At 40.7% G+C, this 15,948-nt stretch overlaps 1 protein-coding gene across 3 annotated transcripts; it reads left to right on the top strand.

Annotated features, from left to right (window-relative positions):
* The first annotated feature begins 1,691 nt into the window (after window positions 1-1,691).
* On the top strand, window positions 1,692-15,815 carry b3gnt2l (UDP-GlcNAc:betaGal beta-1,3-N-acetylglucosaminyltransferase 2, like). 3 transcript variants are annotated; one of them, XM_010903044.4, is made up of 4 exons: window positions 2,281-2,628; window positions 13,156-13,218; window positions 13,358-13,607; window positions 13,713-15,815. In XM_010903044.4, the coding sequence occupies exons 3-4, from the start codon at window positions 13,442-13,444 to the stop codon at window positions 14,750-14,752; spliced, it is 1,206 nt and encodes a 401-aa protein (XP_010901346.2). In that variant the 5' UTR covers window positions 2,281-2,628; window positions 13,156-13,218; window positions 13,358-13,441; the 3' UTR covers window positions 14,753-15,815. The 3 variants fall into 3 exon arrangements, with proteins under 3 accessions (XP_010901345.2, XP_010901344.2, XP_010901346.2); XM_010903043.5 differs by lacking the exon at window positions 2,281-2,628 and adding an exon at window positions 1,692-1,725 and having other exon boundaries at window positions 13,358-15,815; XM_010903042.4 differs by having other exon boundaries at window positions 2,279-2,628; window positions 13,358-15,815.
* The last annotated feature ends 133 nt before the right edge of the window (window positions 15,816-15,948 follow it).

Genomic DNA, 15,948 nt, shown 5'->3' with positions numbered 1-15,948 from the left:
ATTTCAATATTGTTGTACTCTAATCTCTAAACTAAAGAAATTCTGGTAATGCTTTATCTGAAACTTTATTCACACTTGACTTGTCCAGGGGGTTTCACGGGTAAATTGTTTTCCATATATGTTTCATCTTATAAATATCTTGGTCTGTGGATTGATGAAAAGCTAACCTTCAAAGTTCATATTGATAAATTAGTGAGAAAGCTGAGAGTAAAGCTCGGCTTTTATTTTAGAAATAAATCCTGTTTTACCTGTTTTAATTGATCAGTGCCACTTTCTTACCAGTCTTGGACTATGGGGATGTTATTTATATGCATGCTGCCTCTACCATGCTGCATGCACTTGACACAGTCTACCATGGTGCATTGCGGTTTATTACTAATGCCAAGACACGCACTCATCACTGTCATCTTTATGAGGCGACTGGTTTTAGCTCTTTAGGTCTGCGTAGATGGTTCCATTGGCACATTTTTATTTATAAAGCTATCAATGGTTTTTTTACCCAGCTATCTTATTAGTTTGTTAACCAGGAAACATTCCATTTACAATCTCCGCTCCAATAACATTCTGACTCTAAATATCCCACGTGTAACAACTGAATTTGGTAAGGCTGCTTTTAGTTATGTTGCTCCTTGGTGTTGGAATTTGCTCCAAAAAGTTTTGAAGCTTTCTGTTTTTATCCCACTTGAACATTTTAAACAATTACTTAAGCAATCCAAATCTGAACATTGCGCATGTTTCAAATAACCCCTTTATGTTATTTTTAATAATTTCATGTTTTGTAAATCAATTTTGTTGTTGTGACTGTTTCTGTGATTCTGTGTAATTTGTGTAATTGTTGCCCCAGGGCTCCCTTGTAAAAAAGATTTGATTATCTCAATGGGACATCCCCTGGTAAAATAAAGGATAAAAAAAAATGGTTGGTTACTGCTTACAGGCTCCCATCTGAACCCCATTGTAACCATTTCAGCCAAAATATCAAAGGATATCAAAAGCTGAGGTGTGATTCAGTACTGTCAACTGTGGGACCTTATATAAACAGATGTCTGCCTTTCCAAATCATGTCCAATTAATTGAATTTACCACAGGTGGACTCCAGTGAAGATGTATAAACATTTCAAAGATGATCAATTTTGAGTGTCATAGCAAACCGTCTTAGTACTTACATGACCATTCAAAAGTATGAGATCAACAATTTCCTTGTTTTCCATGAAAACATACATGAAATGAGTTTGAATAGGAAATGTGCAAAAATGAATAGGAAAAATAGTAATTGACAAGATTAGAAATAGTTATGTCACATGGTGACCACCAAATTCCACCAAATTCTACAATTGCGCAACGGTGATCCTTGGATATATCGAAATAACAATTTTGTCCCTCAAACTTTGCTTTTGTCAAATAATCCTCAATGTGTAGCAATTACAGCCTTGCAGACCAGTTGTCAATTTCTTGCGATAATCTGAAGAGATTTCTCCTCATGCTCCCTAAAGCACTTCCCACAAGTTTGATTGGCTTGATGGGCACTTCTTATGTACCATAAGGTCAATCTGCTCCCACAACAGGTCTGTAGAGGTTAGATCTTATGACTGTGCTGGCCACTCCATTATAGACAGAACACCAGCTGTCTGCTTCTTCCCTAATTAGTTCTTGCATAGTTTGGAGCTGTGCTTTGGTCATTGTTCTGTTGTAGGAGGAAAATGTCTCCAATCAAGCACCATCCACAGGGTATCGTATGGCGTTGAAATTCAACACTACTGTTGTTTGCTCCTTGGTGTTTAAGGCCGGGTGTCTCTGTAAAGCACTTTGTGACAACTGCTGTTGTAAAAAGCGCTTTATAAATACATTTTGATTGATTGATTGATTGAAATGGAGTGATAGCTTTCCTTCTTCAAGATCAATTAGACATTTAAAATGTGTACACTGTATTTAAAAATATACAACTTAAGCAATGTGTACACTCTATTTCTGATTAATTTAATCTTGTTATAATGGACAAAATAATTCACTTTTATTTAAAAAACAAGGACATTTCTAGCCTTTTTTTTGAACTATAGTGTATGTAAATGCAATATATCTGGTTGACATTTTTTTTTCTTTTTGCAAAACTTCTGAAAACCTGTTTTTGCTTTGTCATTATGGGCTGTTGTGTGTATATTTAGAAAGGGGAAATGATTTAACCCATTTTACAATAAGGCTGTAACTTGTGTGTAGAAACCCACTGCCTTGAAGGTCTAGCTTTTACGTGCTGCGTTTAACAAAATAACAAGTCAGAGATAAGATAGATCGTAGTTCCTAGTTCAGGTGGTGAAAGACGTGTTTTATTTTGAAGATCATCTCATTACCATATAAAAGTTGCGTTGCTGCTGTGTGGCAGAACAGTAGTCGCAGACGCAGTGCTAGGATACATAGGGAACTGAGCTCGGGAATATCATTTTTTTTATGAGAGCGCATCCGGATATGTGTGTTATGTTACCTGTTTAGTAAATGACAAGGAAGTTTTTTGCAGCTCAATCTTGCGTTGTAGTAAATTGGTACAGAAGTTTATGACAGCGTTTGAACATGCTTGTCTGAATGATAAGCCGAAACTGGCAATCAAGTGGATTTAGGAGAAATTCTTTACTGTTTCGCGTAAGTACTGTAGCTATTCATTGTTATACCACACTTTGAATTTTAACATTTGTATAATTTAGAAATAGTAAACATGTTTAGGAAGTTAGGCATACATTACATGTACCGGGAAAAAATATAAAAGCCATCAACATTATTACACAATATTCTAGTCAGATTAGCCTACATATAGTTTTGAAAATATTGGATTTACATTACAATTTTGAAAGGATACCGCCCCCCAACGACTTTTAAATCATTATTGACAAATACTTTTAATGACAATTTTAATTCCACATAGGCACATTCATTGTTTAAACCTTCCATTGAATGACTAGACAAATCGGAATTACAAGTGGTGGACTTGTTTTTACTAACTTTTTTAACTGAAAGATGACCAGCGAATTTTGATAATTACAACGTTATCAATATGGATTATGTAGTAAGTCCGAAAGTCTTATAATTACACATTAAGCCACCTAGCTATCTTTAGTGTAGTTGTTTTTTTCGGAAACATGTCAAACAATTGCTCAAATTAACTTTAAAACCACTTGAACAATGTCATATCCGTTTCCTATTTGCGACAAACGTGTAAAGCAAGAGACCACTATCGCTCGGTTAACGCAGGTATCTGACGAGTAAAGATCTGATTGATGAGAAAACCAGATACATCAGAATGGGTCTGTCTTTGTAGCCGTTAACAGAGAAGTTAATTTATCCATTCACTTACATGTATCCATGACTTTACCCTGATCCACAGTGAACACCAAACATATTAGCTAAAACGTGTAGAAGAGTAAGGATCGAGTCAAACCAAGAAATCCAGGACAGTTCTCAAGATGCATTTAAATTAATAGATCATCATGAGGTGGCACGCATCAACAAACATAACTTACTAAACATGCATCTAACATCTCCGGACCAGTAGTATTCCTCTCATTACGTTTAGATAAGCCTTGCCCAAACAAAATATATCCCACCGGGTTTGGCTATCTTGTGTCAATACGTCAATACATTGTTCACGATGATATTGGACAATGACCCGCTTATGAGAGAGAAACTAATATTTACTAAACAGTGCTTGATGTCATGCTTACTAGCATACTGGATTCAAAAGTATGTTGCATAGTTAAGCAATGAGGCCCAAGGGCATGAGATATATGGAAAATATACCACAGCTAAGAGCTGTTTTTAGGTACGACCTGTTGTGGAGTGCCTGGACACAACGCTCAGCGTAATTGTTGTTACTGTACATTCCCTTTTTCAAACATGCAACCCTGTTTCCAGTTGGGATCCATGCTGTTTTTATTAATGCAAATGACAACAGAATGCAATGATGTGCAAATAATTTCCCCCTATATTTATTGAAAATTGTACAGAGGCAACATATCAAATGTTGAAACTGAGAAAGGTTATTGTTTTAGGAACAATACATGAAAAATACATGCCCATATTTAGCCCATGCAGTGATGTCCACTAGTGTCTGTGGTTGCAACCTGGTCTCAGAATGATGACGTAGACTATTTTACGTACGTTTTAGACAGGGGATTTCGAAAGATATATTACATGCAGTAAAATAATGTTAGAGTCGAAACGACGACCTGGGGAACCTGTAACTAGTCCTGGCAAGTGGTGTTGTCACAACATAAGTTTGAAGTGTTTGAAGTGACTTTCTTTGTAATCCTAACCCAAACCATAACCCTAACCTTAACCCCAGTGCTGTGATGGCTAACCTTAACCCAAACCCTAACCTGAACCCCAGAGCTGTGAGATCTAACTTTAAACCTAACCCCAGTGCTATGATGCCTAACGTCAACGTAACGTTGACGATAAAATGCTTTTATAACATATACTAGCAACCTTGCTATTGCTGTTACTCATCCTAAATCCCCATGTCTAGTGTGGGGCAGTGGCTAAGGTGACTGCCTTGTAATCCAAATGTTGCTGGTTCGAAACATAGGTCTAACATTTTGTCAAAAACATCATCTTTAATAACGTTCGTGAAATATTAATGTCACATCATACGAAATCGGGTGCCATGGATTTTTGTAAAATAGTCTACATAGGTTCCTGAGACCAGGTTGCAACGTAATGCAGTGCCGCCTGAGGGCCTGAAGATTACGGCCATCCAATATTGGTTTTCGGCCTAGTCCCTTGTGTAGAGATTTCTCCGGATTCTCTGAATCTTTTAATGATATTATGTACCATAGATGAGATCCCCAAACTCTTCGCAATTTGTTATTCTTAAATGGTTATTATTTGTGAGATGTTCCAACAGGATTTGTATTTATTTTTGTATTACACAGCTTTTTTGAAACATGTTGCTGGAATCAAATTCAAAGTGGGCATATATTTTTCAAGAAACAATAACATTTCTCAGTTTCGAAATTTGATATGTTGTCTTTGTACTATTCTCTATTGAGTATATGGTTTAAATCATTTGCACATCATTGCATTTAGTTTTTCTTAACATTTTACACTGTGTCCCAACATTTTTGGAAAGAGGGTTGTAGATTTAGGGCACAGTGAAAATATGATTCAGTATCCATAATGAGATGATAGAACAAGAGTTGGTTTGGGGCTTGTTTTATAATGTTCTCAGGCAAATTTCTATAATGCGTTGTAGTCGTCTATTATAGGGGCTTGCAAATGAAGTCTTCTTCTGTAACTAAACCACAAGGTCAGACCACTTCTTAGCAAAGGAAGTTGGTCTGCAAAGTAAGACCAACATTTCCTTATTCTTGTCTGTTAATTATTGCCTCATGTGTGTCCTGTTGCTTTATTAAAGAGCTCTGTTGTGTATCGACAATTCATGAAAATAATTAACTCTCTAAACTACCCACAAAGCTCCACCAACAAGGACATAATCTACCAGTTTCTGTTGTTCATGTCAAGTGTTGCCCGTTGTATCCTGCTGATGTTAAAGGTTGACACAGTAAATAGCTGTTCTCAATTGTTTTACATACATTAATCCCAATGTTATTAGCATAAAATGTGAAAAGAGAGATTCGTACACCCTCACTAGTCTTTATTTAAGGGAAAACATTTTTATTGTGATTTTATAGAGTATTAATGCAGTTTTCTGCCTTGCACCAGTTTTTGCACAGTGAATAAAACCATGTTTGAGGGCAACCGTGGCCTGTAATTAACCACTGTTGTCTAGAGCCCAGAACAAACAATCCCCTCCAAAAGTATTGGAACGGTAAGGCAAACTCCTTTGTTTTGGGGTTTAAGATCAAAACATGAGTATGAGACAAGAGTTCAGAATTTCAGCTTTTATTTCCTGGTACAGGTGCTGGTCATAAAATTAGAATATCATCAAAAAGTTGATTTATTTCAGTAATTCCATTCAAAAAGTGAAACTTGTATAATGTATACATTCATTCCACACAGACTGATATATTTCAAGTGTTTTTCTTTTAATTTTGATGATTATAGCTGACTACTAATGAAAAACCCCAAATCAGTATGTCAGAAAATTAGAATATTATGAAAAGGTTCCATATTGAAAACACCTGGTGCCACACTCTAATCAGATAGTTAACCCAAAACACCTGCAAAGGCCTTTAAATTGTCTCCCAGTCTAGTTCTGTAGGCAACACAATCATGGGGAAGACTGCTGACTTGACAGCTGTCCAAAAGACAACCATTGACACCTTGCACAAGGAGGGCAAGACACAAAAGGTCATAGTTAAAGAGGCTGGCTGTTCACAGAGCTCTGTGTCCAAGCACATTAATAGAGAGGTGAAGGGAAGGAAAAGATGTGGTAAAAAAAAGTGTACAAGCAATAGGGATAACCGCACCCTGGAGAGGATTGTGAAACAAAACCCATTCAAAAATGTGGGGGAGATTCACAAAGAGTGGACTGCAGCTGGAGTCAGTGCTTCAAGAACCACCACGCACAGACGTATGCAAGACATGGGTTTCAGCTGTCGTATTCCTTGTGTCAAGCCACTCTTGAACAAGACACAGCGTCAGAAGCGTCTCGCCTGGCCTAAGACAGAAAGGACTGGACTGCTGCTGAGTTCTCTGATGAAAGTACATTTTTCATTTCCTTTGGAAATCAAGGTCCCAGAGTCTGGAGGAAGAGAGGAGAGGCACAGAATCCACGTTGCTTGAAGTCCAGTGTAAAGGTTCCACAGTCAGTGATGGTTTGGGGTGCCATGTCATCTGCTGGTGTTGGTCCACTGTGTTTTCTGAGGTCCAAGGTCAACGCAGCCATCTACCAGGATGTTTTAGAGCACTTCATGCTTACTGGTGCTGACCAACTTTATGGAGATGCAGATTTCATTTTCCAACAGGACTTGGCAACTGCACACAGTGCCAAAGCTACCAGTACCTGGTTTCAGGACCATGGTATCCCTGTTCTTAATTGGCCAGCGTACTCGCCTGACCTTAACCCTATAGAAAATCTATGGGGTATTGTGAAGAGGAAGATGCTATACGCCAGACCCAACAATGCAGAAGAGCTAAAGGCCACTATCAGAGCAACCTGGGCTCTCATAACTCCTGAGCAGTGCCACAGACTGATCGACTCCATGCCACTCCGCATTACTGCAGTAATTCAGGCAAAAGGAGCTCCAACTAAGTATTGAGTGCTGTACATGTTCATACTTTTCATTTGGCCAACATTTCTAAAAATCCTTATTTGTATTGGTCTTAAGTAATATTCTAATTTTCAGAGATACTAAATTTGGGATTTTCATTAGCTGTCAGTTATCACAATTAAAAGAAATAAACATTTGAAATATATCAGTCTGTGTGTAATGAATGAATATAATATACAAGTTTCACTTTTTGAATGGAATTACTGAAATAAATCATCTTTTTGATGATATTCAAATTTTATGAACAGCACCTGTAGATGTGTTAAAGAACTCAAGAAATACCACCCTTTGTTCAAACCCACCCATTTTTCAAGTGAGCGAAAGTATTGGAACATGTGACCGACAGCTGTTTCTTGTGGCCCAGGTGTTGCCTTTTAGGTTGATTGTTCAAACATTAAATAGCTCTGCATGACTAGTCTAAGTGTTCATCCTTGGCCTAAACCTATAAACACTGCATTTCTTGTTAAAGAGGATAAACCAACATGAAGACCAGAGAGCTGTCTATGGGAGAAAAGCAAGCCATTGTCAAGTTGAGAAAAGAAGGAAAATCGACCAGAGCCATTGGAAAAAACATTGGGCATAGCAAACACAACAATTTGAAATGTCCTGAAAAAGAAACTACTGGTGTACTGTGCAACAGACGTTGAACAGGTCGGCCAAGGAAAACAACAGTAATTGATGACAGAAATATTGTGAGAGCTGTGAAGAAAACTCCCAAAACATCAGTAAGTGACATCACCAACAACCTCCACAGTGCAGGGGTGAAGGTATCACAATCCACTGTTCGAAGACTATTCATAGAGCAGAAATATAGGGGCCACACCTCAAGATGCAAACCACTCATCAGCAGTAAGAATCGGAAGGCCAGATTGAAATTTGCAGAGAAGTACAGAGATGAGCCGCAAAAGTTCTGGAACACAATCTTATGGACTGATGAGACCAAGATGAATCTCTACCAAAGTGATGGAAAGGCCAAAGTGTGGAGAAAGAAAGGAACTGCTTATGATCTGAAGCATACAAGCTCATATGTGAAGCATGGTGGAGGTAATGTCATGGCTTGGGCTTGTATGGCTGCTTCTGGAACAGGCTCATTAATATTTATTGATGATGTAACTGATGATGGTAGCAGCAGAATGAATTCAGAAGTGTACAGAAACATTTTGTCTGCCAATTTACGAAGAAATGCATAGAAACTAATCGGGAGGAAGTTTATCACGCAGCAGGACAATGACCCAAAGCACACTGCCAACAAAACAAAGGACTTCATCAGGGGGAAAAAGTGGAAGGTTTTAGACTGGCCAAGTCAATCACCTGACCTTAATCCAATAGAGCATGCATTTCACCTCCTTAAGAGGAGACTAAAGGGAGAAACACCCTGAAACAAACAAGAACTGAAAGAAGCTGTGGTAAAAGCCTGGAATAGCATCACAAGTGATGAATGCAACACTTTGGTGATGTCAATGGGTTGCAGGCTTGAGGCAGTTATTGCAAGCAAGGGTTATGCCACCAAATATTAAATGTTATTTACTTTGAGATTATTTGTTCCAATACTTTTGCTCACCTAAAAATGCTGTGGTCTAATACAAACGGTGATATGTCCTAAGTTGTTTAACTCATCTAGATGTGAATACCAGGAAATAAAAGCTGAGATTCTGAACTCTTGTCTCATACTCATCTTTTGATCTTAAACCCAAATGTCTTCAGTGAACAACAAAAACAAAGGAATTTACATTGCCGTTCCAATACTTTTGGAGGGGACTGTACATCGATCAGAGGGGGAAACATTTGCAGTTTTAAAACCTTTCTCGAGTAAAAGATTCTGCTTTAGATTGATATGAAAAACCAGCTCTATACCCTCTACGGGGTGTTGGAGGGTTCATGGGAGTTTGCCCAACCAATCCACGTGTTTTGTGGATTTGGAGAAGGCATTCGACTGTGTCCCTCGCGGCATCCTGTGGAGAGTGCTTCGGGAATATGGGGTCCTGGGTCCTTTGCTAAGGGCTGTCAGGTTCCTGTACGACCGAAGCAGGAGCTCGGTCACCCGGGAGGAGCTCAGAGTAGAGCCGCTGCTCCTCCACATCGAGAGGGGTCAGCTGAGGTGGCTTGGGCATCTGTTTCGGATGCCTCCAGAACGCCTTCCTGGGAAGGTGTTCCGGGCCCGTCCCACCGGGAGGAGACCCGAGGAAGACCTAGGACACGCTGGAGGGACTATGTCTCCCGGCTGGCCTGGGAACACCTTAGTGTCCCCCCGGAAGAGCTGGAGGAAGTGTCTAGGGAGAGGGAAGTCTGGGCATCTCTGCTTAGACTGCTGCCCCCGCGACCCAGCCCCGGATAAGCGGAAGATGATGATGATAACATTTTCAATGTATTGACTAGCTAATAATATTCGGGTCTTGTTGCGGGGAGGAAAGGACATTTTTATATATATTTTTTTTGTGTGTTCATGTTATTGGTTTAAGCCATGAAAGTACAATTTGAAGTGCACAAACTCTTAAAGCACTAGGTGTGCTTGTTCTTTACCTATTCAGGATGAAGTCCCAAGACAATGCATGAAAAGATGGTGTGAACTTTTCCAAATGTTTGTCTAGGCTTGTGAGTGTGAGGTTACTGTTGTTTTATAACTCATCAGCATTGGTTGGAGTAAACCGTTTTATAAAGCTACGGCATCAGTTGGAGCAGCCTAGTGTGAACTCCATTATATTAAGTTACCCAACTGGTTCTCAAAAAAACCCAAAAATATGTACTTTCTCTTTCTCTGTGGGTTGTTAGAATTCCCGTTTGTTATTTACGTAATATTTTCTCACAATTTATTAACCCATTCATGGTCATAATATACATTTATTTTTACGTTTTTACACAGCTTCTCTGAGCTTAATGGTTGAGGTCATATGATTACATTTTTTTTCAATCAGCCGAAGGGTTTTTCTGCAATGTGGGGTTTTGTTATTGTACTGTGTTTAGGGTTTTGATATTATTGTATTGTGTTTTAGTCTTTTGAAATCAGGTTGCTGTTTATTTTATTTTCTTCCCCTTTTTAAATTCTGGGAAAAAAATGCTGAAAGGTGTGTGAATATAGGTTAAGGAAAGGGGTGTGTGTGTGTGTGTGTGTGTGTGTGTGTGTGTTATAATATTTTATTTGTTATATATTTTTAGTATATAGATTGTCTGGATAGTTTAGGTATATGCTTTGCTTGTATAGTAAGTGTATCTTTTGGAGTTAATCAATGATTTCTCTCTTACAAGAATTCACCTTGGAAATAATGTCAATATTTGTTCAGTGAGCATGGAACTCTCACATTGTGTCCATCAATCAGTTGATTTAGATCATTATGAAATATGAACCCTTTATAAAGCCCCTCAAATTGTCTGTCATATTTCATAATACCAAAGGTTTTTAATGGGAAAAATAGGTTCCATTACATGATTGGTGCTTCTAGCATACACACAAGCAAAATGACCAGTACACATCTGAAGTTAATGTATTAAGTAACTGTTTCAAATAATATTTGTCTATCAAATTTATGAGTGCCTGAGGAATTCCCCATTTAAATTCTCGCCGGTCTGTCAGTCTGCATTGACGTGTAATCTTGTTACACTTGCTTTAGATACTTGCAGTATTGTCCTTCTCTCCCTAAACCACCCTGGACTAACTAACACCTTTTGGGTCTTGTTCGGTAAGGGAAGACGAGGCAGGATTCTACCCAGAGCCCCTTTAAATGTAGGTGCACAAAGTGATCATATTGAGTCACTGCAAAGTGTAGTAAGTTCCAGTGTCTCTTTAAAGTGACTGACTACATTTACAGAATACAGACAATAAAAAACTACATTATCGTAATAATCACCCACAACCACCACACCTCTACATAAGATTGTGGTGTGTATTCTGAATTCGTACCGTGTTACGCTGGAAATCTTAGCGTTCAATGGGATTTTGTTTATTGTCATTTAGCAACAGTGTTGTGCCATATGGTGCCCCGCTTTCAAAAACACTGAAGTGAGGCAGTTTGATGGCACTTCTCAGATCAGCGTTTTCATTCCTCACACGGAGTACTCTTACAAGTGGATAAAGAGTGGCGTGTTTACTCATATCATTTATTGTAAATGGAAATGCATCTTTAAAAAAAAAGCAAGCATGCTTCGAACACCAAAATGGAACACATCACTGACCCTAAAATGGATGCCGCGTTCACCTAACTACGTACTTGCCCGTGTGAGGAATGATTTCTTCCAACACTGTGTGTCCAAAACGTGTCGCCCTGTCTCCTACGTGGTTCCCTGCTGTTGAGCAGAGCCCAGGGGGTAGTAGTGCACTAGATCTGGAGTAGGGAGCCGTTTGAGACGCAGCCTGCGACTCCCCGTGGTGGTTGTTGACTCCAGCCCGGTACCCTCGGGGGTGCCGACTGCCTGCCACCTGTGGTTCTCCGCCGTTCTAATGAATCACTGGAGGTTACGGTCCGTCGTGTTCCCATCTGAGCGCCACCTCTGTGTTCACCTGAGAATATCAGACCTTCCTGTTTCCGTCCACACGAGGGGTGTCACATTCACCCCCGTTTACACGTCCCATCATCTTTCACTTACTGGGCCGAGGCAGATTTTGGGGTTACAGGTCATTCTCGGGTGCCATTTAAATTACAGTGGCAGCCTGTAAATGTGTCTTACTTAGTTAACTTCTCACAAAGGCCGATAATGAAATGAGTATTGAATGGCCATGTTAACCCTGCAACACTGTGGTCCAGTAATGGGAAAAGCCCTGATCGAGACATTTCCATCTCACCTTTTCAGACGATTTACGAGAGAACTTTCCCCCAGATATAAATCAAAGCACCCAAGGTAGACAGCGTCTAAAAATGTATGTAGAAGCTGCTGCTTACAAATCGATTGCATCCCCATAGTCCAAGACAGACATCTGGCCTGGACTATTTATTTTTTTCTATCAAAAGACAGACCGCCTCTATTTCTGTATCAGTAATGTGTGTTTTTAAAAGACAGCTGGTCATCGTTCCAAGTACCCAGATATTTATAAAAGGGAACTAATTCAAATAGTTTTCTATCCGGAGTGATGACTTGAAGATTAATTAAATCTGAGTTATGTGTCGTTGAGAATGTCATGCATTTTGTTTTAAGACTAAGATCAAAGATGGCCGTCTGTGATGCATGGAAGCCATGCTGTCAGTTCACAAATGCTCAGTACATAGGTGGAGTAGGGGAACGGCACTGTTTCAGCTGCATACAAATCAATGGAAAAAAGACATTAGGGGTTTTCAAAAAGTTCACAGTATCCCCAATGTAATTATGAAATTATAGGTTCATGAAAAAAATGGCTTTATTGACATAGTGGCTGTATTTAATGAGATGCCATTGGTTGATGGATATGAACTTTGAGATCTTTGATTGGGTAATCCAGCAGATAGTGAGGTAAGCATGGAACTAATCTGCTGGTTTATTTGATTGGACGAGCAACAGTGTAGCTTCCAGTCATGCCAAAGACTCCAATAAAAACAAATGGCCGGAGTTTGTGTACTAACTGTTTGGTATTTGGAAGCAGGTTGTGCGGCTCAACCACCTCTCTTTACATATTTAACTTCCTCTTCAGAAAAACTCCTGAAATGTGCATGTTTCACGCTGCCCAGCACAGGAGGTTATATTTTGAGTGGGCATAGACATTCCTAAACAAAAGGGAGGTGTCACAGTAAACCCAAAACGAGCAAACGACAACTCTAGCTTAAGCTTCCAACGTTTCCAGAGCGAATCTGATTCCATGGGCCTCCCGGGGGGCGCTGCATTCTCAGATGCTCTAGTAGCACCAAGCACTCCAACACAGTGCTTGGTGCTACATACTCGGACAACTGCACAGCTAGCCGATGTAATGGGGTGGGTGAGTCCCCTCCTACATGTTTTCCAATGCGAAAAAACTAACACGTGTTTTCCTTCTACTCATCAGGAGTCCGTGAGTCGATAGGATCTGAAGAATTAGAAACGGGAGGATCACAAACAAGTCTGGAAGGTCTGAATGGATTCTAGAACCATCCTGTACTGCCTTGACCATCCTGTGTGTGTCTAGTTTCAGAATAAGAAGGCTAAGACCAGCTTATCATTTTTATCATATTGCGATTAATAATTGTCAGTTCTGTCCCTTCTTTTAGCCATCCTGATTTTAGAAATCCCTTCATCTCAACCTTTGGATTCTGAACAGAGACGGCAACTGAACCGCATTCAGGCTATAGAGGATGCGTCCTGTCCAGTCCTTCATCCTCATGATCATCCTGTGCAGCCTCTGTATTGTCTTCTACTATTCCTCATTCAACCTGCAGCTGGCCTACAGCCACCGATCTCTGCTGGAGGTCTCGGCCAACCCCACCCCGGAGGGAAACCGCGTCAACCACCCTCCGTTTGGTAAGGATAGTAAAATGACTGCCTTCAAAGAGGCAAAGCCAAGTGACCCTATTCCGTTCACCTCTTCTGTTCCTCCTGTTCTTCAAACCGCTGTCACTGTGTCAGCTTCCTTCCGAGAGTTCATTCCCCAGAACCAAGCCTATTGGAACCGCTTACTGCACTTTCAACTCCGACGCATGGGCCAGAGGCAGGAGGGGATAGGGCAGGAGGGCAGCAACTGGTCCAGCTGCGAACAAAATCCCGAGCACCTGCGGACCAACGTTCATGACTTCAGTTCCTATCCAGAGCTCCACCAGGTCTTCATACGGGGGATGGATTGTAGACACCCGCCCATCCTGATCAACCAACCAGAGAAGTGCACCTCGGACGGCGGGGACACATTCCTCCTCTTCGCCATTAAGTCGACCCCGAAAAACTTTGAGCAGAGACAGGCGGTCCGGGAGACGTGGGGTCGAGAGGGGGTGTACAGCGGAGGGGTCCGAGTTCGTACAGTGTTCCTCCTGGGCTCCACTTCCCAAGATGATCCCGATCTCAGCCAGTTGCTGGCGTATGAGGGGAGAAGATACGGCGACCTTCTTCAGTGGGGCTTCAAGGACTCGTTCTTTAATCTCACTCTAAAGGAGCATGTGTTCTATCGGTGGGCACTGACGCACTGCCCCAACATCTCCTTCGTCTTTAAAGGGGATGACGACGTCTTCGCCAACACCAAGGCTATACTGGCTCACCTGCAGTCCCTGGAGCCGGACAAAGCCTCAAAGCTCTACTTGGGCCAGGTGCTCACTTCTGCTAGTCCTCTGCGTGACACTAAGAGCAAGTACTATATTCCCGAGTCCTTTTATGAGGGTCCATACCCTGCGTACGCTGGCGGAGGAGGCTACCTCTTCTCTGGGTCATTAATCAGACCACTTTACGGCATCACCCTGACGCTCCCTTTCTTCCCCATTGACGACGTCTACTCAGGGATGTGCTTCAGTGCTCTGGACGTCGCCCCAGAGGTGCACCCCGGCTTCCATACCTTTGACATACGGGAGCAGGACCGGGAAAACGTGTGTGTTCACAGGAACCTGCTGCTGGTGCACAAGCGGTCACCTCAGCAAATCCTGCGCCTATCGAGGAGCATGAAGAACCCCCTGCTCATATGCTAACGTTGATCCCACTGGCACACGGTTAGAGGTCAACGGTCAGAGGTCAACGGTCATCCAAGGACATTGGTTCGGGTAGGACGGCTCAACGATGGATAAAATGGAGTGAATGCTAGGATAGATGCGTAGCGCGGCTGTGGATGTTCACTAGTGTCGGTCAGCGGTCTGAGATGGTGGTGTGGGCAAATCTGAGTGTATTTCGGGTCTCGACTGGCACAACAAACAATTAAATGGCCATGTGGGAGTTTGATTATATGGAGTAGAAATGGCTAAATCCTTGGGTGTTTGACTAATACAGATTGAATATCTTTACATTAAGAGAAGCTGTTTGAGGTTTCACTTTAACATGTTTTAATGTTCAAATGGAAGCCTTTTTTCTTTTATAATTCTCATTTCAGGTGTTTTTTTTTGACACCTTTCGACGGATAGGCTGACGCTATAAGCCTGTTCTCCCTGTTTAAAATGCAACCAGTCACAAATGAATGTCTTTCCTCCTGGTCATGCTAAAGTTTCTGAGCCTGATTGAGCCAGATGCTTGTTTTCTCTTATCTTCAAGATTTGTCATTGTCTGATTCTACAGCTTTAGTTACACTATGGGGACATCATTACTTGGAAATAGTCATTTTTGCATGGACATTGCCATTGAGAAGTCAGTTGGGTAAAGGATTGCAAATGGTTTCAGAAGGACTCGCTTTATCTGGGATGTTTGGATGTTCAGGTTCTGGCAAACATACTAGAATACCTGTCGTGTTCTTTGGGAGTGTGTGTTTTCATTTAAATTTATGTATATATAGTTGCAAACATTTAAATTATTTAAAGATGCATTGTTATTTTTGGCCTACAAAGTGGCGAGCAAAACAGATCCCAACATTTGTGTTATGACATGTATGTGTTGACCTGGCCATGTCAGCAAAACCAATCGTTTTCAAATTTCTTGAGGTACGATAGTGATTCTACTCACAGATTCTGCACATATGAAAACATTACACATCCAGGAGGTTAAAAAAAGAATGCATCTTTACCTGAACTCACCTAATCAAATAAAATATTGAATTTTGGCCTCTTACTGCAGAGTTCATTTTGTCCATTCTGTCCTAGAGTCTAAGTATTTATTTCAACAAGAAACACAGACTGAGACCAATGTCTCTCATACAGCTGGGCTCTGTGTATACATGATTACATATACAGTTTGGATTCAA

This window comes from Esox lucius, chromosome 1 (assembly GCF_011004845.1).
Source record: "Esox lucius isolate fEsoLuc1 chromosome 1, fEsoLuc1.pri, whole genome shotgun sequence".
Classification (NCBI taxonomy): domain Eukaryota; kingdom Metazoa; phylum Chordata; class Actinopteri; order Esociformes; family Esocidae; genus Esox; species Esox lucius.
The sequence above is the reverse complement of the archived record's forward strand: the minus strand, read 5'-3'. Positions and strand labels throughout refer to the sequence as shown.